We start from the raw sequence: 23,193 nt of genomic DNA, 5'->3' as shown, positions 1-23,193 counted from the left end.
AGTCAGTCAGTATGTGGCTGTGACTGTTACACACTGTTCTTGTTCTTACACTTGCTCCTCTATTCTCTTCATAGCTCCAGAGAACGAGGACACTGGTGTATTGCTTTTTACCATTTAACACACAGTACTTCCTTAATTTAGTTAACCGAGTTTCTTTCTTTTCTTTTTTTGTTTACTTAAGTAACAGTCACCTTTCAGCGGAGTAGATCAATACTACAACAGGGGAAACAGGGGTCAGTACTGACATCTGTTGGCTGAGGAGGAAACAATACTGTAGGTTACTGTGCTGATGGAAGAAAGATTCAAATAACTGAAAAAATATCAGCTGCAAAACTTTATTGTTTGTTAGAGTGAAGCACAGAAAACACATGACAAACATTTTGAAACAGTTATCACATACAGTATACCTTGAAATTACCTGCAATGCACAAGTTGGAATGAACAACAGGGCAAAAGTGAGATCCCTGTCCTACTCACACGTGTAAAGGTCAGCTGACTGACTGATTCTAGCTTAAAAGGTTATTAACTTATAACCACTCTCTTAAATACAGTAAGAAAACCTAAATAAGAACACTTGTTTACAGTATTAATGATTACATATGTGGCAGTGTATAGCGCTATCGAACGTCTGGGTGTGGACACCATGTGACACTCAAGGTGAAAACAATCTAACAGACATTAACTGCTGTCAACGTAAAAATATAAATACTTATCATTCTTAAAAAATAAAGAACTAGATTTTAATGCTGAATGAACTATAGTGGATAAAAAAGGCAATCTGTGACCTATTTCTATCAGACATGAAATACGTGTGACCAACGGATGAAGACAGAGGTGAAGGACTATAACTGAGAGTCACTTGTCATTGCTCCGTCGTCGGGCAGAAGCGAGGCATCTTGGCAAAAGCTTTGCTCAGCATTAGCTCTGTTTTCTGTTTTACCCAACCCCAGTCTCTTCTTCAATAATTTATCCTCATTGTTCAACTTTGTGCGGATTGCGGTTTTTATTTGGCTGCTGTCAACACTGAACTTGGCTGCCACATGATCTGCAGGAAAGAAACAGAAACCTCTGGTTATCAAATTAGTACGTACAGTGGTGTGAAAAAGTGTTTGCCTTCTTCCTGATTTTCTAGTGTTTTGCATATTTGTCACACCTCTATGTTTCAGATCTGTTTCAGAAGTAATGCCCCCTCTTGTTAAATCACAAATTTACTATGATTCTTGTTTTGTTAATCATTGTTTTGGAAAGTGTTTTACTACAGACACCCAGGCCTGAATACTGGCAGACCTGTTGAATCAAGAAATCACTTGAGAAACAAAGTCAGAGATATTCATCAGTCTGGAAAGGGTTACAAAGACATTTCTAAGGCTTTGGGACTCCAGTGAACCAGAGTGAGAGCCATTACACACAAATGGAAAAACTTGGAAAAGTGGTGAAGCTTCCCAGCAGTGACTGGCCTACCAAGATTACTCCAAGAGCACACCAATGACTCATCCAGGACAATATTATGGAACCACAAGCTTCACATGTCTCAGTTAAGGTCAGAGTTCATGATTCAACAATAATAAAGAGACTGGGCAAAAATGCCATCCGTGGGAGAGTTCAAGGAGAAAACCACTGCTGACCAAAAAGAACACAAAGACTCGGCTCATATTTGCCTGAAAACATCTTGATGTTCCTCAAGAATTTGGGGGAAATACTCTGTGGACTGACAAGAACAAATGCTGACATTTTTAGAAGCATGTGTCCCATTGCATCTTCATCTCATCTTTCATTTCAGAAAAGGATCATACTGGCAGTAAAATATAGTGGTGGCAGTGTGATGGTCTGGGGCTGTTTTGCTGCTTTAGGACCTGGAAGACTTGCTGTGATAAATGGAACCATGAATTCTATGGCATTATTTTTGTGCCACTATTCTGAGCGCACGGAAAAAATTTTTTTGAGTGCACGTAAAAAAAAAGTTTGCAGGTGCAAGTGTTGCATTTTGAGGAGAAATTTATTTTGAGCGAAGAAAAGCTAAATTTGAGTGAACAAAACTCATTGCTGCGTGCAAAAAAAAAAAAAGTATTTCAGTGTTTGCTATTATCCACACACACAAACACACAATAGCAGCCCCTCTCGCTCAGTTTTTGCATTTGCGCTTGCTCGCAACGTGTTGCTCGCGCTCTCAACGTGTTGCTCGCGCTCTCAACGTGTTGCTCGCGCTCTCAACGTGTTACTCGCGCTCTCAACATTTCTGCCCGTGCGCGCTCAACATTTCTGCCCGTGCGCGCTCAACTCTTTCTCTACACCGTTATATTTGTGCCACAAAACCAGCCAATCACAGACTTGGATGCAAAAAAATCCAAGCTGAGCGCGCACGGGCAGAAATGTTGAGAGCGCGAGCAACACATTGCGAGCGAGCGCAAATGCAAAAACTGAGCGAGAGGGGCTGCTGTTGTGTGTGTGTGGATAATCGCAAACACTGAAACACATTTTTTTGCACGCAGCAATGAGTTTTGTTCACTCAAATTCAGCTTTTCTTCGCTCAAAATAAATTTCTCCTCAAAATACAACACTTGCACCTGCAAACTCTTTTTATGTGCGCTCAGAATAGTGGCACAAAAATAACGCCATAGAATTCTGCTGTCTACAAAAAATCCTGAAGAAGGTCTGTTTCTGACCTCAAGCTGAAGCACTATTCAAGCACAATGATCCAAAATACACCAGCAGGTCCACCTCTGAATTGCTTAAGAAAAACAAAATAAAGGCTTTGGAGAGACCCAGTCAAAGTCCTGACATAAATCCGATTGAGATGCTGTGGCATGACCTTAAAAAGGTGGTTCATGCTCAAAAGGCATGCCAGTTATCGCTAATGCTTGATTGTAGCTGTTGCTGCTAAGGGCGGCACCAACCAGTTAGTAGTTTTAGGGGGCAATCACTTTTTCATACAGGGCCATGTAGTTTTGTATTATTTTCCTCTTAATAATAAAAATCTTCATATAGAAACTCCATTTTGTGTTTAATTGTGTAATTGTGTTATGTTTGTCTGATTTTCAAATTTGTTCGATGATCTGAAACGTTAAAGTGTGACAAACATACAAAAAATAGGAAATCGGGAAGGGGGCCAACACTTTTTTCAATCACCATATACAGCATTTACAAAGAAGGCTAATGTTTCTAAGGCATCCTTAGTGTTCCTTGATTTACCGATTAAACTTTTCAAAATCTCAGGTGGGAGCTGTGGCTTGTGGCAATCCTCTCCCGTAAAGGTATTCCTACGGCCCTGCAGAGAGTGGGTGGCCAGCGTTTCTCTGTCAAAAAGTATCATGAGCAGGGCTGAAGTGTACTTCTTGTAGTCTGCAATTTCTGCAATGCGCTCATAAAGATTTTTTGGCACTCGAAGATTCTCTGAGAGATAGATGAAATTGTGGTCATCCTACAAAGAAAAAGAAATATCTTTTATAAAAACATTACATTTCATTGGTGTTTGATCCCAAATTAACCACTTATAAAATAACAAATTAGTGCTAGCCTGCCTGAGCTTAAAAACAATGAACATTTCAAATGAGCACCAATGACATAAAACTTCTTCTAAGATAACAAAATGTTAATGAACTGATCAATCTGCCAACTCAGTTATACAAAGAAAGTACAAAGTCTACAGCACACAGGAGCGTTGACCTCTGGTATATTATGAAGCGCTCTCATTTCTGCCTCAGGCTCAGTCAGGAAAGAGATAGTCTCATCAGAGTTTTGTGGCGCAACTGCTCCTTCGCCTCCGTGGAGAACATGATCCAGGGTGACCCGCAGTTCATGTGCCGTGTGCCTCATCTGCATCATGAGAGTGTTCATCTCTGAAAAACGTTACAAACCACTGAAGTAAATCCGACACATGGTGAAGATATTCATCAGATAAATTATTTCATTTTATGTTTACAGCATAAACTCAGACAGAAAACTAAAAAGACTGACGGGATCCAATTTTTCCTTCCGCACATGTTATCAATGCACTAGACAGTTACACAGACGAATACTCAACATTTGACATTTAAATTTTAATAAGGCCCTGTTCTTGTCATTGTTGTTAAGAAATTCCGTTAAGTAATCTTCAGGAAAAGTTCTCCTGGCTTCTTGAAAGAAGCTCAAAGCTCTTCTTTGGATGTTGGCTGCCTTTTGTTTCTTTCTGTTTTCTCTGTCACGCACTGCTTCAGTAATATTTGCTCTGTCAAGGCCAATCCATGACTGTGTGTTTGGAATCACTGTCAGTATAAAAAAATGAAGCTGTTGCCAATCAGAAATTTTCCAAATGGTACCTCGCTGTTCTTCTGCTCACAAAAGTTTGGCAAATTCAAATTTTCCATACCCATTTCCTTCCTTACGCATGGCTTCTTGACAGCCACCCTCCAGCTGAGACTGTTTGTGATGAGGCTTCAGTGAACAGTAGATGGATCAACTGAAAGGCCAGATGCATCTCCTCAGATCTTTTCTGGCTTTTTTCCTAATTATTAAGGACATGACTTTCACATACTGTAGATATTTTTCTAACACTTCTTTTGTCCTCTGCTTATCCAGAACAAATTCTCCACAAGTTCTATAAGGACACACTTCCCACCATGTTGAGATGTACCAACTTTTAAGCTAATAGCTCTGTGAGAATTACCATGATGGTACAAAAATACAATTTTATGCCCATCAACATAAATTATCTTTGGCATATTCAGTTCATTTAACTAAAGAAATGGGAACAAATTACATGCTTTTCGCCACAGGCTGCTAGTAACAAAGATACAATTTAAAATGAACTCTTTTCTAAGTTGTCTGGAAAGTGTAGTCAAAACACTGATTCGTCTCCTCACTTGGGTGCCTTTTTATGCTTGAATGATTCATAGGTCAGTCTTAAGTGGATTAACAAAGACAAAGGATTTCCTTGGAATTGGCAAGTATAAGAACTCAACTGAAAATGAGTGAAAAAGCAACCAGTGACCAAAGAAAAACTTTGGTGAAAGAGCTTCCTGCTCTTCCACTTTTTAAAAAAATTACAAGAAGGTCTAACTCCCAGGAAGAAAAATACAAAGAAATGCAGGATGACTCATTCGGATTTGTCCTTGTAGCATCTAAACCAGTTAGGTTTAGTTAGAGTAATGTGTGTGCTACAATAAATATTAATGTGGTCTGACAGTATTTTTAAAGGATATAAATTAACTGATTGATTGATTAGTTAATTTTTCCCACCCACCTTTGAGTTCCCTCAGCTCTCTCTCAGCCAAAATTCTGCATCTGCGTTCATATTTCAGTTGTGCCTGCAGCTGCTCTATTTTCATGAGAAGGCTGATGGTGTCTGTTCTGATTCCCGGGCTTGCAACATTGTCTTCATCAAATTCAATAGTGTCAAGCTGCCACAAGAGTTGAAAAAGAACACATAAAAAAAATCCAAGTTATACACAAGTTACTTATTCTGATAATTAAACAATGAACTCTCACGTCATTGTTGGGATAAGGTGAGTAGCTGGCCTCTTCATGGAGCCTAAACTTATCCTCGCCTGAATGACAGCCAAACTCTTGTGCATCTGTAACGTTATCGATCTTTATCATCTTAATGGGTGGCTGTGCTGCAGTCGCACCTGCGTCTCTCTTGGGTGGCATGGTGGTGAACAATCTGGGAAGAGTAAAAAGCACGTTGACACACCAAGTGCTGCTGCTTTTCTGCACAGGACAAACTCAAAGTTGGAGCCAAACTTTTTTCTTTTTTTTCACTCACTCAGCGACGATCTCTGCTCGTTTTAAACTCCCCCATGCAAAAACAGAGAGACAAAAAAAGGTTTGCAGTCAACCTTGCATCCCCCTCCCGCTGTCTCATCCCCCCTCCTCCTACCTACTACTAGCCTCCAGCTGCTGGAGCCAATGAGTGATGCAAACTGCATTTCAAAACATGTTCAAATACACGTGATATTTACTGTGCGATAGTTTAGAGGAACCTCACCTCAGGTTGAGCTCAACGACAAACTGTAAACACAGTCACTGAAGACAAAGGCAGTGCAGTACATGGAAATACTGCGTAGTAGAGGAAGTAGTAATACTACTGCAGTAGTACAGTACATAGATCCTGATATAATTAGGGATTTTTTTTAACCGCCGCGCATAACATTTTCGATTAAACATGTGTGAAATACTAATCTTACGTTTACCTTCCACTGTGTGTGGCGCGCACATTTATGGGATTACCGTCTTGTCAAATGCATATTTTTACAATTATGTGCGGAACAAAGCTGCGAAAACTTATTCCCCGAGGGAAGTATTTCGCCCCAGCACAATTTCCTGTTCATCGAAATTCCTACACGGGCCAATTAAAATCCAGAATTTTTATAAAGGGTGGGACATGTTAGAGTGAACGTGACAATTAGCCAATCAGTGTGCGCTCGCGGCCCATCTCAGCTTCCTAGTTTGGTTGCAGTCGACCCATGTGGGTTCAATGTTGACTTGCGGCTTGAGAAAGTTGAAGAGTTAACGCTGCATAACTGTTGTCAGTTTTGAAACGCTGCTTGTTGCGTTTCGACATGTCTTCATCATTCTTTTTAAAAACAAAAGAAAACCCCAAGTTTGCCAAGAAGGGGAAAAATACGGCGGGCACGAAGCGAAAGGTAGGTGAATTGAACTGTTAGCGGGTAAGCTAAACCATAGGGTTCACTCGTGGCTTCTTAACTGGTTTCCACTGTTGTTATAACGCTTTTATGGTAGATACATCGTATTTTTTCCCCCTCGCAGGGTGATGTGGATCCTACCGGAAAAGGCAAATTACGAGCGAAGAAATCGAGCTCGAAATATAATGAAGAGATTTCCAGCGACTCAGAGACGGAGAGGTGCGTTTTCAGTGGGGGTTATACATTAATCACAAGCCTTTGGCCTCTAAATAAAAGCACGAGTCTTAATGATCTTTGTGATAATTTGATTTTTCCAGTGCCACAGCGCCAAAGAAAAGGCAGTCCACCGAGCAGATTGAGTATGAGGAGACTCCACAGGAGAAGAAGCTGAGATTAGCTAAACTTTACCTGGAGCAGCTCAAGGAAGAAGGTAAACTTGTGTCATTTACACAGGCACAACATTAAAATTCATTATTCCAGAATGAATGAAAATAATTCTTCTTATCTTCAGAGGAAAATAAAGCAGAAGAAGCCTCCTTTGAGACAGATCTAATTGCGGGAAGACTTCAAGAAGAAGTGGTAAGACATTTCCTATGTGAGCCCGTTTAAATGGTAGCTGTAGTACCAGGGTACCTTACATGACTTGGTTATTACACTGCCAGTTTCATGTGTTGAGCTATGTCTCTGTGTACTAACATTTACTCAGATTGTCCCCTCACAATGAAAATATCTTGTTGCCAACTCTACACCTAACATTACAAACTGTTGAGCCTGTTGGCCAGATGTTCCTTAGATCATGCTGTTGTGAACGCCATTCATCCTGTCATTAATTGAGTTTTCACTTCTGGTCGATTTGCCCTTGCTCCTTTGTATGAATCGATCTCTCTATGCTCGGCAGTAACACAAGTCCTCCTGAATATGTAGCAGAAATGCGCTCAGTATTTTGTTTTTGTTTTGGTTTGTTTTTTTTACTTGAGGCAGACATTTGATGGTATCTGTGGGTCCTTATATTTTGGCAATAATTATTATGCTCTCAATTCCAAAAAGTTGATTCTGTTCATCTGGACGTAGTATTTTCAGTGGGAGAAACATTTTGTCACTCATCCAAGTGACTTCTTCAGTCTCTGAAGACTGACATGACTTCTTCAGAAGTCACTTGGATGAGTGAATTGACAGTACTGAACAGGTTGATCAACATAGAGGTAGACTACACTTCAGAGTTTCAGAGGGGTTTGCTGTTATGACATTCCTATGGCATAGATTCAACTCAGATGTCTAAATCAAATCTTAATAAAGTTTTTTTTGTTCCCATGATTTTTCAAAGTTTAGTTAGGCCACAGTTTAGTTTCAGTTTCACAAGACAATTTTCTCTAAATTAAATAATGACTGATGTAAAAATGCTGATGTGGTCTTCTGGGTTACAGTTCAGTAATTTCTAATAATTTGCAGCATTACATCTTATGATCAGATGCAAGAAATATTTTGGTTGTACTTGATCACATCAAAAACAGTATCTCATTGATACTGTTTTTTTTTTTTTTTTTTTTTGGATTTACTGTACTTGATTTGCTGGACTTGTGTTTATAATATTGATATTTCTGTGGATGTGAGTTTATTTTATTTTTTCCTTCTCCCATCAGCTTGAACAGAGAGGAAAGCTCCAGCGGCTCATCGCCAAAGATGTAATTATCAGAATTTTCATCCTTTTAATCCCGCTGTGTGTCTAATAAGAAGTTTAATGTTATTTATTTCTGTGTGTTTTTTGTTTGCTTGTTTTTAGCTCATACCACCAGATCCTTCAGAGATCAGGATGTTCAGAGGACACAAACTTCCAATTACGTGCCTGGTCATCACTCCAGATGACAAGTACATCTTTTCTGCTGCCAAAGACTGCTCCATCATTAAATGTTAGTGTATAGTTAATCCTTACAAATTTTTTTAAACTCCTGTTGTGAAAATAAATTCAAATTATTTCACAGTTGTGAAGGCTAATACTTTAATAATAATATGTTTGGAAATGTTCTTATTAGGGGATGTTGAGAGTGGTAAAAAAATACATACAATACCTGGTGGAAGGAAGGGTACAGAGGATCGCCATGTTGGACATACAGCCCACATCTTGTGTATGGCCATATCATCGGATGGCAAGTACTTGGTGAGTAGTTCTTCCTCAGCAATTCCTGCTTTTACCAATTTTGGGAATCCAGCTTATTCTACCTTTCTTACCAAAGTGTGACCATAACGTCTTTGTTTACATATTTTTAGGCCACTGGAGACATGAACAACCTGATCATGATTTGGGAGGCAGAATCGTGTAAACATTTGTATAAATTTACAGGACACAAAGGTGCTGTGTCGGTATGTTCTTGATGTTTTTTTTTTTTTTCCCCCTCACTAGTTGGCTACAATTTTGACATTTTAACATCTCAGCTGTGCGTTGGTGATACCTGCAGTTCTCTTATAACACAATCTTCTTTTTCCTTCACAGGGCCTTTCATTCAGGAAGGGGACTCATGATCTGTACAGCGCCTCTCATGACCGCTCAATCAAAGTGTGGAATGTGGATGAGAATGCATATGTAGAAACTCTGTGAGTGACCAATCAGAAAATAATTTCTCACATTCATTTGGCTCTAGTGTGTGAAATTAACTGTGACTGTAAATTCCTGTAGCTTTGGCCATCAGGACTCGATCACAGGACTGGACAGCCTGAGCCGTGAGCGCTGTGTGACTGCAGGAGGGCGGGACGGTACTGTACGGGTGTGGAAGATAGCTGAAGAGTCTCAGCTGGTGTTCCATGGCCATGAGTGAGTCTCTTGACTTCTGTGCATTGCTTGTTCTCACCAGTGTGCACAAATTCAGGTGCTTTGTCTGTTTGCTTGTTTTCTAAGATTCATATAAAAGCATTTAATAATTGCACAGAAATGTTCATAGTCTGCATTAAAAATATATGCAAAATTACCATCTGAAATAAGAGAACCTGAGAATGAAGCCAGAGTGTTTCCACAGGAGTGGTAATTGTTATTATTTATTTTTAAACAGAAAAAGCGATGCTTGGCTGGAATGACAAGTATGCTGAAGATTGCTTCCCCAAAGACAAACTAGCTCAAGTTAAAACTTGACTTTGTAGTTGGTGTGGGGGGGGAATCTAAGCAGAATGTAAGAAAGAGAAGACAGTGGATAGCAAGGTGCACCTCATCTGTTGGCTTCAGATGAGAAATTATTTCAAATATTGAAAAACCCCCATATTCTTCAGCATATGCAATAAATAGTTAAAATAAGATAACTAGTATATATGAAAAATGTTAAAGTCTACACATTCTCATTTTTGTTCTTTATAGGCAATTTAATATTTTATAGTGTTGTATTTAATTCTAAATTTGAGCATTTTTGACCTATGGTCTTTTGGAATAGGGTAAATATTGACCAAAACAGAAAACGTAATATGGAAATATTGTGCTAATACACATGGTTTACACGCAGATTTGTTCACAAGCACTGTTTGTGAACCAATCACATTTTACTTTTTTGGCCTGAAAAAATAAATTAATAAATCTTAAAATTAGAAACCATTAGGAAATTATTTTTGGACACTGCAAATGTCAGCTAAACCACTAGAAGAAAGAAGTGGCTCGGTGGTGTAGTCGTTAACACATTAACCTTACATGCAAAAGATCTTCAGTTCAAGACGGAGAGCAAACAAACCCAGAGTCATGCTACTCAGAGAGCCAGTCGCAGGCTTGGATAAATGTTGTGTCAGAAGGTATCTGGCTGTGCCAAATCATACACGCAGATCCCATCTGCTGTGGCAACTCCTAGGGAAATAAGGGAGCAACCAAAAATGGCCAAAAATCAGCACAATTTCTCATGGATGATCTTGCTCTTCTGCTGCTGGCACTATACTCTCATATAAAGTTTGAAAAAATATGAAAGAAATCAAATTATTACTACCTTTGTTACCTTTGTTACTACCTTTGTTACTACCTTTTTGACTGCTGCGTGGTTTTTATTGTCCCTCTACCATTAAACATGTCTGTTGGTTGATTTATATAAAATCTTTTGATATTAGATGTATTGGAGTAATTTTCATTCTGAAAATTTAACAGCACAGCTTGATTTTTTTAATTTTTTTTAATAGATGTACACATTCATAAATGCATATTTATTTATAGTCTATTTTTCTTTAAGCATACAGTGAGACTGACAACTCTGATTTTGTTGTCTTTTATTAAGGGGTTCAATTGACTGTATCCAACTCATAAATGAGGAACACATGGTAACAGGAGCAGATGATGGGTAATAATTTGCTGCTATGTTGATTCAGTTTCTTTCTCTCCATTTTTATTTATTCGGTGTGTAATAGTGTGAACTAACTCATTCATATTTCCTGACAACCTCAGCTCTGTGTGTCTTTGGAGTGTCAACAAGAAGAAACCTCTCAGCACAGTGAAACGGGCCCACGGTTGCCATGGTGATGCAGGGATTGAGCAGCCTCATTGGGTCTCTTCAGTGGCGGCACTTCAGAACTCTGATACTATTGCCTCAGGTGCCTATAGCTGTGAGAAACCTCTTCATGTGCTTTTCAGTAACACATGGACCCGTTTTTATTCGCAGGATAATGTAAATAAAGTGTTTTACGAGTGATTTGTTTGAATGCAGATGTATTCAGTGCAAGTAATAAATTCATTCCTGATGAAAAGGACATCAAAGTAATACATCAACCTAGGTTGGTGTTTAAGTAAGCTGTCGTCATTTGGCTTTGTATAACAACGGATCTTCCTTGCAGGTTCCCACAACTCAGAGGTTAATGTGTGGAAATGTGGCCAGAATTATCGTGGGCTTCAGCCTCTGTTCAGTGTACCAGTGGTAAGCAGTTAACCCTTTCCTCTCATTTAAATAAATAAATAATAATAAGTTGCATAAATGCTTATTTTCTTTCTCTACTTTCCTTTCCTGCCTAGTCTGGTTTCGTCAACAGTTTGAAGTTTTCAAGCTCTGGTCAGTTCTTGGTTGCAGGAGTTGGACAGGAGCACAGGTACATTTATACTCATGTTTCCATAGAAACTAAAGTTCCTGAAAACTAATGAATGTCAGCACAAGTTCATGTTTAGTGGACAAAACATCCACTAGGTGGCAGTGTTAATCCATCTTTAACATTTTAGAATTTTTAGGTTGACTTGGCCTCATTCATATAGTTATGCAGTTACTAACTGAAGGTAACCAGGAAGTATGATGTTGGATAATGTCACACTTGTCATGTAGTATTTTCGATCAGTTTAGCTGAATGCAAGGTAAAATAAAATGTGCAAGTGGATCAGATATTTTGTCTTGATGCATGCTCAATCATCCAGGTCAGTAAATCCACAAAAGATGATTCTGTTCATGTTGGGGAAACCTGCAGTCAGCTGAGACTGAAGAAGTCACTTGAATGAGTGACGAAGCATTTCTCCCACTGAAAATCTGTCCAGATGAACAAAATCAACTTTTGTGGATCGGATATTTTGTTTTGGTGTGTCGATCATAGTTACAGATTTTACAGAATGACATGTAAATCTGAACTGTTTTTTTTTTTTTTTTTTTTTTTTTTTTCTAACCTTACCTGAATCCATCTTAGATGAGCTCGGGCTCAGAGACAGCTTCTGCATTTCTCAATCACTGTTTATTCCCTCGAGGTTTTTGCTTTGCATGCTAGAGTTTTAATGAACTGACAGTTTTCAGGAGTGTGCCTGAGCCTGTGCATTGATTTCTACTTCAGAATTGTCTGTTTCCAGCACGGTGTTGCCTGAGGACACACAGATCACAGACATTAATTACTGGTTTTCAACCTTTGCGCAAAGAGATTTCTCCGGATCTCTGATTTTTAATGTACCATAGATGATGAAATTCTTTGCAGTCTTCTATTGAGTGGGCAAACCATCCTCAATTTTTCTTCTGAAAGCCTCAAGCTCACTGTGGTGATCGTTTAATACAAAATGTTTATGACCTGTTACCAGATATCAGATTTAAACCATTTCTCCAGTGTTTTATTACTCCATCCCTCCTTATTTGTTTTTTAATTAACAATCCATATGGTGGTTAATCATTAATCTTCAGTGAACTGTTAGTGTTAAAATAATGATTTGTAAATAAATCTTTGTTTTGTTTACAGATTGGGACGATGGTGGAGACTAAAGGAAGCCAAGAATGGAATTTATGTTATTCCTCTTAAAAGGAAACCCTCTGATCCAGAGGAAACTAAAAGCGCTGAATAGAAAACTGTTAAATGCTTTTCCTTTTGTAAATTAAAGATCTAAAAATAAAAAATAAAATCTCAGGATTTTTTTTAATTTTATTTATTTTTTCTTTACTTACTTTAAAAAATAAAAAATAAAATCCAGACAGTATCTGTTTCTACAGTTGTCTGTGGATTCCTCTTGTTATTAAAAGACAATAACAGCTTTTGGTTTAGTGAAGAAGTCAAAAGCATTGTTGGTAAGGCATCCCTGCATAAAAATAAAGTGTGAAGAGGCTGAATTGTAGGAGAGGAAAAAAGACTGCTGGTTCTATTTTGTGATCATAAAGTTTTGAAGTGTCATGATGTTCTATGAAAGTTAGGCTGTAAGTGTGTCTGGAAAAGTGATGACTGCTTCTGTGTGTAGGGTATTGGAGGAGTCAGATCAAAAGTTGTGAATCATAGATATGGTGGTAGCAGACCAGCATATCATTTGAATCTCATAAAAATGTAATTGAAAGTATATTGGCATCTTTTAGTAATAAGGGAAAAAAAAGGTTTACAGCTTATTTCTACTTTTACTTTACTTGACATTTACTTGGTATTTACAGGAGGGAAAGTGCACAAAATCTTAATTATACAAGTGATTTGTCAGACCAGCCTCAGGGACTGCAAGCTGTTGACTAGTGACATTATGTCAGTGACAGTTATTGTTATATAATAACCAAGAATTACCAAGAATTGGTATTTGCACCATCTTCAGTCATCCTGCAGGTGTCCACTCAGACCCAGGTGGACATGTTGATGCCATTTTCATTAGGAATCGTTTTATTATCCAACTCTTAATTTTGTATGCCATATAGGGGGGAAAAAACAGTATCATCTTCTTTCACAGTTAAACATGCAGACAATAACATTTAAATTTTTAATAAAGTCACTTCTATTTATGCTGCAGGCAGACAGTGGGTACAGTTTCACATCTAAAACGCCAGTCCGCATTTAATGTGTAAATGTAGGATTCGTGTGAACTTTTTTTTCCCCCATGTACAATTGCAGGTACTCAACTATTAAAACAACAGCTATCCTGCACTAGTTTGGTAACTGAAAATTTACTGAAATGGCAGAAATCGGCTAATCACGCATCCAGATCTCAATTGCGATTCTTGTGCATAGCTCCTCTGAATTTGACTGAAAGTGGGAACCCAAACAAAGTAGAATTTGATCTTTTAATATTAAAAAAGAACATTTTATTTACATAAATTACAAGTAAGCACGCACTGCTATACCAGTCTACATTAACACACGTCCTTTACGTTGTCTAGTTGCCTAGTTTTCATCACATTCACTATAGTTAGTCACACATTTTGCTTAACAGAAGGGCTAACTTTATCTCAAAGCATTTTTTTGTCAATGTCTAAACATCTGGATATATTCACAGCACTGTAAGAACACAATAAGAACAGCCTTTTGTTTTTGTATAACACTATTGCTTCACAACCACCCATTTGACAACAAGACTCTTTAGGACAAGGCACGGTGCATTTAATCACATCTATCTGTAAACCAAGGAGATCACAGCATATTAAATCTATACAAAAAAAAAGGCTTTACAGTTGATACATACTGCTCACTGTAAGAACATCGTTACGCTTTCACAGTTAGAGTTACCATTGCCACTGTCAGTCTAGTTATCTCTCTGCAACATGTTAGATGCCATGGGGGCTTTGTCATACACAGCTCTGTTGGATGGAAGGATGATTGATGACAGGATGGTTGCTTCTGCTTAGAGAGGAATGTTTTTCACAAAGAGGATGTTGTGGAGTCCACCACTTCTCGCCCGTTGCAAACTGCTGGCACATAGTTGGAGGCTGATCCTGAGGGAATAAAAGCAGTGATGTTAGAGTTTCCTGCAAACCAGAGATAAAAGCTGCGAGAAGCAAGTGGTCCAAATACATTAGGCACCCTGTCTTTAAGTACAATTTTGAGGTATCCTTTTTGTGCATGACTTTTATTGTGAAGTTTATTTGGCTGATCACGATTATACAGACTTGCACATAAAATGTTACAAAACAATACAGTTTCTGTCCGGTTGCTTCATCACTAGCTATAATTGAACAATGTGAAATACTGCAACCAGAAATCCATCACAGCTTACAGTGCTATTTTCCAGACAGTATCCTTACATTGTTGAATTCCTACTTTTAATTGCAGCAATTAAATACTTTTTATTTCTTACATCATTTTTTTTTCTGACAACAGAAATCACTTTAGTCTAAGAGACGAGATAAAGCATAAAGTGTCAGAAGCCTTTTAATGCGCAGCTTTTCTTTTGGACTAAAAGCAGTGTGAGGTCTCCCAGCTATAAAAGAGTAAATGGCACGCTCACTATAGAACCATGTAAACGTCTCATATATATTTAATGTGTTTTTTGTCTGTGAACATAGTCAGTTTATTAATTGGTTTCAGATAAGACTTTCTCTTACCCAAAATGAAAAGAAAAACATAATGGCATGGTTATTAATTGCAGAGCTATGCTGCAAAACTACAGAAACAAGCAGGAAAAACCTTTCAGTATTATATAGAAATTTCTTCACTCTTACCCATGTTCCACTAAATAAGAATAATAAATTAAAAAAAAAAAATGAAATAAATGATATTTCAGTGTTTTACTGCAATGCTGTCATTTTGATCTGAGTTTCACAGTGAAACTGTCAACTGTTACCCAGTTTTATTTCTGATTTTATTGTGAAGTACTTTTGTGATTCTTATACATTTTAATTACTTACTTTTTTGTAATACTTACTTAATTTTTTAATTATGTAAGATGCCCTATCCGTATGGAAAAGGGTATCTCAGCTTAGAAAGAACACAGACAGGCATATTCTTATTTGCCTGCCAGCACCTCACAAATTTAAACAGTACTGTATATTTCATTTACAGTGCTGTGAAAAAGTAATTGCTCCCTAAACCTAATAACTGGTGTTGGCACCCCTGGCAGCCAGAGATTAGGCAGTAACACGTTACTTGTAACGTGTATAGTAACGCGTTACTTGTAACTATTTGAAAGACTGAGTGTAAACACAAAAAATATTTTATTTTATGTGCTGGAATGTGCAGAAAATAGGTTTAAATGTTAAACTAATTTCTTCAAGTCAGAGAATGTTGCATATAATTAAATTTTTACTTGATGCATAAAGTTAAAAGATTAAAACTGATAAAACAAGTTAAAAAAGAGACTTTTCCATTTGATTACATTTTGTATGATGGATTATGCAGAAAAAGTAGAAGTGGGCTGAAAGATCTATCGCTTTATTAGTTATTCAGGTTGTAAATCGTGTTTTTAAAAAGTAACTAAGTAATTAATTACTTTTGAAAATAAATAATCAGTAAAGTAACGGGATTACTTTTTGGGGGAAGTAATCAGTAATTAGTTACTGATTACTTTTTTCAAGTAACTTGACCAACACTGCTGGCAGCAAGAACAATGCGATAAAGCATTACTCTTTCACACAGGGCCAAGTTGGTTTGACTGGGCTTTTTATTTCCTGTGAAGTGTGACAAATATGCAAAAAAATATCATAAATAAATAAAATTAAAAATAAAAAGGCCAATTAAAATAATGGGCAAATCCTGAAACAACAGATTTTTCAGCTTGCAGCCCATTTGTGCTCGTCTACAAATTAAATAATCTCCAAGTTTTACGTAGACTGATTGTTTAATATTGGAGAAAGCCATGTTAGCTGATAAGTTGTGTTAAATCTCCTGGCTGTATATTCATATTTACCATATAAAGTGTGTATGTTAGCATGTTGAGCTAAAGACCATCTGGTAGTCCTTTGTCTTTATGTTGTGTTAATAGTTTCTTTTACAAGTAAAGAACCATATTCTGTATACTCTGCATTAGTACCTTTTGAGAAGCTTGAGCTGGGGGCAGAGGCAGACGTAGAAACTGTGGTACTGAAGCGGTTGGTTGTGACTCTTAGTGTGGCCACATTTTTCTGGGGCTGAAAAAGGATGATGTGGACCTTTGGGGCGAAGAGGCACCCGAGAACCACGGAGCCACTCAGACTGACGGAGATGCACATGGTGGTGGTCTGTACCTGGGATGAAAGAGAGCATGTGTGTAATGATGGCTACATCAGTCTGCTCTTTGTTTTTTGTTTTTTCATTTGGTCTTCAAAAAGACTAATGAAGTTCATTCAAAGGCCACCTGGTCCCAGTTCTTCTCTCTCACACAGCCTTTGATCAAATCACTCATATTTTCATTTATTCCCTGTTCTGGTTATTTACAAACCTTAACCTTAATGTGTGGTTCCTTTCAAACATCCATTAATCAATCTTTACATTAACGTCTTTTCTAAAAGTCAATCAAAAACCAAACACAACCCTGTAACAAATATTCACTTATACATGGATATAAGCTTTACTAATAAATAGTGATATAATAAATTAGATGTTTAACAGAAGGTTAACAACTGATAATCAACTTTTTGTTCAAGAAACAGAAAGCAAAAGAAAACGTTACCTGGATGGAATCAAAATGAAAAACAAATCAAATTTGTCCCTTTCAGGTTTCTTATAGTTATTATTCTCACATTATTAGCCATATTTTACATTTTGAACAGTGTGTGGTTTTCAGCTGCGTTTGTTAGCAATTCTAATTGTCCATTTGTATGCGCATGAACATGAGGGCAAGAAGTCGAAAGAGAGATAAGCACAGCTGGCTGTCCTGGAAAGTCGGAGCCTTGTTAGTCATATTTCAGCTGCTAATGTGAGCTGACTGCTGGGGTCATCTTCCTGAGCTCCGTCTCTTCCCACCCCACTGGTTACCCCTGCAGTCCAGGAACTTCTATTTGCAGAACCACAGCATGAAGTGAAATCTCTCCCAAACATACTGCACAATAACAGCACTGCAGAAATATGAGAAGTCATCATGCATTTCAACTTCAAAAATAAGTAGTGAAAAGCACCACCAGGACTCCTGGTAACATAACTTTGCCTTCTCTCTGCAGCTCCTAATCTTTTTCAGCCATAAAGATAACTTTCTAGCAGCTATTCCCTTTAAACAGATTACACAAGTAATTAGAAACCACCAGTGTTTGCAACAGCACAACATGAGCTGTATTTGTATGATGTATTTCATTGTTAGACATTTGCATTTAATGTCGTTTTAGCTTATTACTCTTTCTTAAATTTCCTTCCCTTTTATGAAGCACAATTTAATGTACTTTAATTTAGCCTTTATAGGTTGTTTACTCACTGTTTTATTACCCAGTGAGTAAAGTTCATACTACAGAAACTATACTGTAGAAAGGAGACGGAAAAAAATTAAAGGTTTTGAACATGAAAGAAAATGTGTCTACATAACAGTAAAACCTTGGGCTCATCATGATTCACTAGGCTACCCTCATTACGATATTACCGTGTTATCCAACTCTAATTTGAAATGTGGCAGCTGAACCCACAGCCATTGTTATTGTTGTCACACAGAACCAAATCATCAAGATCTCCAGTGCAGTGTGAAACCCCTCATTCCTTCAGTTAATCTCTCGGTTGCAATTTTAGTATGAAGCCTTATTTCCTACAAAATGTATCTGGTCTCTTAGGGGCCACTAAGGATCAGGAAAGTTGGCTTTTGGTTCATGGGTTGAGTACCCAAAAGGCTGCTTACAACAGTCATGAAAAGCCAGAGGTTTCTCATGATACAAACCCTCTGTGACCCTAGACCTCCCCCCTATCTGTTTGCACAACAAAGGCCTTGTTGCACACTTCGACCAAAATGCTGTGACAGTAGCCTTGGGACTGCCTAAGGCATCAGCACTCATAACTTACATGGTCTGTCAGTTTTATGCTTAAAGTTTTGTGTTATTTATCCTATGTCACATTGCACAAATAAATAAATGCATTTATATATGCAGATATTAATAAGACTAATATGCTATATGGCTAAAGTCACAATGCATATTCAGCATGTTTATTCAGTGTAGTTTGATGCACTACAGACTAAATTTAGCCTGTAGTGATTTTTTTAAAGGCTAAATGCTGCAAAAACATTATCCCTATGCGACAACTCTGTAGCAGATTTGTCAAATTTCCTATTAGGGAGGTAGTGCCACAAAATGGGCAACAGTAGGCCGCTCAAAATGATTATTAATACAGACCATAATGTTGCTTATTGTGTTCCCTGTATGGGTTCCCACTGGGATTTAGCCTAGGTTTTTAAAAACAAAACCTATTGTAAATCTCTAGAATCCATCTCTTAGCTGAAAAAATGGGTCAAAGAGCATTTAGTAATGCCACGGTTTAATGAATCAATCTGACTGTCTTTAACTATTTCTATGGGTATATCTTTGTTGTTTTCTTGAAAGATCCTTCAACTCACATGAAAAGAAAGCTTTCATGAGTCTAGGTGAAGGTGATCAAATGGAATGTGAAAGTGACACCTTCTTCAGGGATGATAAAAACACAGGGGACAGTCATTTATAGACTTTGTTTGCACTACTCCACATAAGTTGGCTTTAGAGGTTTATAGAAATATGAATTATAAATACTCAATTTGCTATTTATCAGGAAAAAAAAAATTCTGGATAGTTACCCTGTAGTCACTGGCTGTGACGTAGAAGATAGGCTGAAAGGCGAGCCAGATGATGCAGGTGGTGTACATGGTAAACCCAATGAACTTGGCCTCGTTGAAGTTTTCGGGACACTTTCTTGTCTTGAAAGCGTAGACGGTGCAGAGGATGATGAGAATGCAATTGTAGGTGAGAGAGATGAGCATGCTGGTGTCCCTACTGTTGCACTTGAGCGTAACAATGTTTCTCCTCTCTGGGCTCACCTCCTTTCGAACCCCTGGCACCTCCACAAGCAGCCAGATAACAGCCACTAGAAGCTGGCAGGAGATAAGAGCACCACAGATTGCTACCTGGGAGGCCGGGCTGATGAAACGTGGCCGCTGCGCTCCATCCTTTACCCCACTGAAGATGCGAGCGATGCGGTTCGTCTTGGTTAGGAGAGCTGAGTAACATACTGCGAAGGAGGTCCCCAGGCCTAGACGGCGTAGGGTGCAAACAGCTGTGGAAGGCTTGGTGATGTAGATAAAGGTCATGCTGTAGCACATCAGCACTCCCAACAACAGGATGTAGGAGAGCTCACGTCCACTTGCTTTAACCACCGGTGTTTCATTGTGCTTGAAGAATACCCCTACTACTGACAGGGTACACAGTATGCCAAGGCAAGAAATGGTAACAGGCCCAATAGCCCAGGCATCCTCCCACCGGATGTATTCTTCAGGCAGATCATAGCAGCCAGTCAAGTTAGCCAGAGGCCACTGACCGAAACTACAGTCAGCACAGGTGAACTCATCCTGCAGGTACTGGTAGGACTGACAGGGAATACAGATCCAGCAGCACACATCACCAGGCTGCATGCTCTTCACTTCATTCTTCCTGCAAGGGTCACTACATTGGGAGGTTGGTGGCACATCACCACGCCAGTGCACCATGGTGGTATTCAAGGTCAGGTTCTGGTCCCAGTAACCAACTTTCTTGTAGACGAACTTCCCCTCGTCTTTGTGGTAATGAAAGATGTTGTAGCGGCTTATGCCATCACCAACTGAATCAAAGCGCACCATATTCTCTGTGTCTGCAGGTTTGAATGGTGCTGGTGGGAAGCATAAAATACAGCAATGAAGACTTAAAGGAAATATAAAGGATTTAAAAATTCAAAGCCAGGAATATAATAATAATAATGACAACAACAACAACAATAACAATAATAATAATAATAATAATATAAGAATAACACAAAAGGCAAAAAAAGAAAAAGAGAGCCAAAGTTCAATTCATGGACTGAAGAACACATGTTTTTGTATAATTTAAATTAAAATACTTTTTTTTCTGCTATTTCATGTAACAGGAAATATAAATGCACTGCGTTATATACAGCTTTTCCTATCAAGCCCTCTAAGCCCTTTATACTACAAATCACATTTTTAACATAAGACAGTTTCACGCATATGTTGTTAGTGTTAGTTCAGGAGGGCAATGGCACTTTGACAGCAAATTAGAGGATCCAAGGATCCAAACCACTGACCTTAGGATTAATGCACCTATTCAACACCTATTCAACCTCCTGAGCCACAGCTGTTCTCTGAATTTGTTCATTCATTCGTCCTGTCAGTATTATTTTAAGAAAAGTATGTTCCCTGCCCGCTGTTTCTTCAGTGCCAATTCATGGATTATTTTTTGCTAATTGAATAATTACAAAGCCTTTCTCTGCTCAGCAGAAGTTGTTTGCTTAATCCTGTGTCATGGCTCTTTGCAACCCTTATTTGCTTTGTATCCATGGTGAAATATTACCACTTCCAACCATTTAAAAAACATGTTAAATTCTTTTTTTTTTTCATGTTTGTTGTTTACTTATGTTGTGCATACCTTCAAATTTGGTCTTCAAGATGAACTCCTTGTAGAACCTTTTGCCATTACCTGGTTTCATAGCATCGCAGACCTTAGATGTGTTGGAGCACACTGCTTGCCTCATGTTGTGCAGGGCATAGGCCATCGCATAGACTGCGTTCACCACAAACATGATTTTGGATTCCTGTTCGAAAGTTCCATCTCGTAAGCTGTAGTCAGCACAGCCAGGCTCCTGTAGGTTGCAGTCAAACCGGTGCTCCCAGAACTCCCTGAACCACGGGTTCCTCATATTGGTCGATGGGTTCAGTTTGGTAAAGTAGTCTTCAAACTCTCTGACAGGATAGGAGGCTAGTTCAATGGTGAAAGCTCCATCTGCTGCAGTCTCGCTGCCCCTCACCAAACCCTCCTGTGCTCCCCACCCATCACTGGCCACCCAAGTGAAAGTGACATTCATTCTGGCAGCAGCCACAAGGAGCTCGCGAGCGTCCTCACTGCGCGTGAACAGGATGACAACCTTTGCGTTAGACTTTTGTTGCAAGGAGCGGATCACATTCTCATAGCCCTGGCGGTTCATGGAACGACTCACTTTGGCTGAAGTGGCAATGCAGATTTGGCGAGAGCGGGCCTCCTGCTGGAAGGCGTCAATGCCTGTTTCACCATAGTCACCCTCTGATGCTACTGTTGACACGTATGTCCAGTTAAAGTAACGCAGAATCTCAGCCATTGCTTTAGCTTGGTAGAAGTCAGGGGGCACGGTGCGAGCGAAGTAGTCATAGCGGGTTTTATCACTGAGCTTTGCACTAGTAGAGGCATAGCTGATCTGAGGGATCTGGAACAGTCGCAGGAGGTTAGCCACCTGAGGAAAGCAAAGAAATGAAAATGCTATCAAAACAGTCTCATCACATCCTCTCATATATATATATATATATATATATATATATATTTTATACATACACAGGAACTGCTGGGAAAAAAGGAAATAGGTGCAGTGATATATTGAAATATATTTAAACATAAATAAACGTCAATATTTGGTATGAGCATCTTTATTCTTAGACACAGCCTGAGCTCTCTTAGGCAGGCTTTCTTTTCTAATCTTTGATGAGTCTACAGGTATAGTTCTCCAGGCTTCTTGGAGGACATTCAAAGCATTGCTTTGGATGTTGGCTGCCTTTTGTTTTGTTCTCTGTTGTGATGATCCCACACTGCTTCAGTAATGTTGAGGTCCAGGCTCTGGGGAGGCCAATCCATGACTGATAGTGCTGCATTCTGTGCTTAGCTAGGTATGGTTTTACTGCATTGACCCCAACCGGTCACAGCAGACGGCCGCCCCTCCCTGAGCCTGGTTCTGCCGGAGGTTTCTTCCTGTTAAAAGGGAGTTTTTCCTTCCCACTGTCGCCAAAGTGCTTGCTCACAGGGGGTCATTTGATTGTTGGGGTTTTCTCTGTATGTATTATTCTAGGGTCTAAGGGTCTACCTTAAAATATAAAGCACGTTGAGGCGACTGTTGTTGTGATTTGGCGCTGTATAAATAAAATTGAATTGAATTGAATTCATTGGCAGAGTGTTTGGGATCATTTTCATGCTGAAAATGAAGATGCTACCACAAAGACACATTGCATGATGGATCAAAATCTGATGGTACTTTGCTGTGTTCATGTCCATCAATTTTGACAAGATCCCCAACACCACTAGCGACACTGCAGACCCTCACCATGACAGTGCCTCCACTGTATTTTGTATGTCAGACAAACCAAGTGATTATTTGCTGGAATTTCAGAAAAAGGCTTGAGCCGTACACTGATGTGCTCCCAACACTACAAAGTTGAACAAGATTTTTTAAACATACAGTCATATTTGTTTAAATTTATTAAATATACCTATTCCTTTAATTGTACTTTTTAACCTGTCTTGCATTACACATAGATGTTTTATCAATTCTTAATTAC

The 23,193-nt window shown here is 38.7% G+C and overlaps 3 protein-coding genes across 8 annotated transcripts in view; 1 reads left to right on the top strand and 2 right to left on the bottom strand.

The window, feature by feature from the left end:
* Nucleotides 1-321: 321 nt before the first annotated feature.
* LOC147330910 (uncharacterized) lies at nucleotides 322-6,246 on the bottom strand. 4 transcript variants are annotated; one of them, XM_086292835.1, is made up of 7 exons: nucleotides 5,963-6,161; nucleotides 5,741-5,753; nucleotides 5,464-5,638; nucleotides 5,219-5,375; nucleotides 3,664-3,836; nucleotides 3,190-3,418; nucleotides 322-1,045 (listed from the first exon to the last, which is right to left on the bottom strand). In XM_086292835.1, exons 3-7 carry the CDS (start codon nucleotides 5,623-5,625, stop codon nucleotides 843-845), a joined length of 924 nt encoding a protein of 307 aa, XP_086148961.1. In that variant the 5' UTR covers nucleotides 5,626-5,638; nucleotides 5,741-5,753; nucleotides 5,963-6,161; the 3' UTR covers nucleotides 322-842. The 4 variants fall into 4 exon arrangements, with proteins under 4 accessions (XP_086148961.1, XP_086148962.1, XP_086148960.1 ...); XM_086292836.1 differs by lacking the exons at nucleotides 5,741-5,753; nucleotides 5,963-6,161 and adding an exon at nucleotides 6,168-6,246; XM_086292834.1 differs by lacking the exon at nucleotides 5,741-5,753.
* Nucleotides 6,247-6,405: 159 nt separating this feature from the next.
* On the top strand, nucleotides 6,406-12,943 carry rrp9 (ribosomal RNA processing 9, U3 small nucleolar RNA binding protein). 2 transcript variants are annotated; one of them, XM_086292830.1, is made up of 15 exons: nucleotides 6,406-6,620; nucleotides 6,745-6,839; nucleotides 6,938-7,050; nucleotides 7,132-7,199; nucleotides 8,261-8,302; nucleotides 8,401-8,527; nucleotides 8,651-8,775; nucleotides 8,886-8,978; nucleotides 9,109-9,209; nucleotides 9,292-9,426; nucleotides 10,853-10,915; nucleotides 11,020-11,177; nucleotides 11,406-11,485; nucleotides 11,581-11,654; nucleotides 12,768-12,943. In XM_086292830.1, exons 1-15 carry the CDS (start codon nucleotides 6,537-6,539, stop codon nucleotides 12,868-12,870), a joined length of 1,461 nt encoding a protein of 486 aa, XP_086148956.1. In that variant the 5' UTR covers nucleotides 6,406-6,536; the 3' UTR covers nucleotides 12,871-12,943. The 2 variants fall into 2 exon arrangements, with proteins under 2 accessions (XP_086148956.1, XP_086148957.1); XM_086292831.1 differs by having other exon boundaries at nucleotides 6,407-6,620; nucleotides 11,020-11,165.
* Nucleotides 12,944-14,038: 1,095 nt separating this feature from the next.
* The window catches only part of grm2b (glutamate receptor, metabotropic 2b), a 28,033-nt gene continuing 18,878 nt past the window's right edge, over nucleotides 14,039-23,193 (bottom strand). For both annotated transcript variants that reach the window (XM_086292828.1, XM_086292829.1), the window contains exons 3-6: nucleotides 21,263-22,100; nucleotides 19,426-20,489; nucleotides 16,738-16,930; nucleotides 14,039-14,704 (exon numbers count right to left, since the gene is read on the bottom strand). In XM_086292828.1, the coding sequence (XP_086148954.1) occupies nucleotides 14,631-14,704; nucleotides 16,738-16,930; nucleotides 19,426-20,489; nucleotides 21,263-22,100 (2,169 nt within the window). In that variant the 3' untranslated portion in view covers nucleotides 14,039-14,630. The remainder of the gene's footprint in view (nucleotides 14,705-16,737; nucleotides 16,931-19,425; nucleotides 20,490-21,262; nucleotides 22,101-23,193) is intronic.

This window comes from Aulonocara sp. 'chitande type north' Nkhata Bay, linkage group LG5 (genome assembly GCF_057382095.1).
Source record: "Aulonocara sp. 'chitande type north' Nkhata Bay isolate Kocher_YH1m ecotype deep benthic linkage group LG5, A_spYH_male_GT1.1, whole genome shotgun sequence".
In the NCBI taxonomy this organism is placed as follows: domain Eukaryota; kingdom Metazoa; phylum Chordata; class Actinopteri; order Cichliformes; family Cichlidae; genus Aulonocara; species Aulonocara sp. 'chitande type north' Nkhata Bay.
The sequence above is the reverse complement of the archived record's forward strand: the minus strand, read 5'-3'. Positions and strand labels throughout refer to the sequence as shown.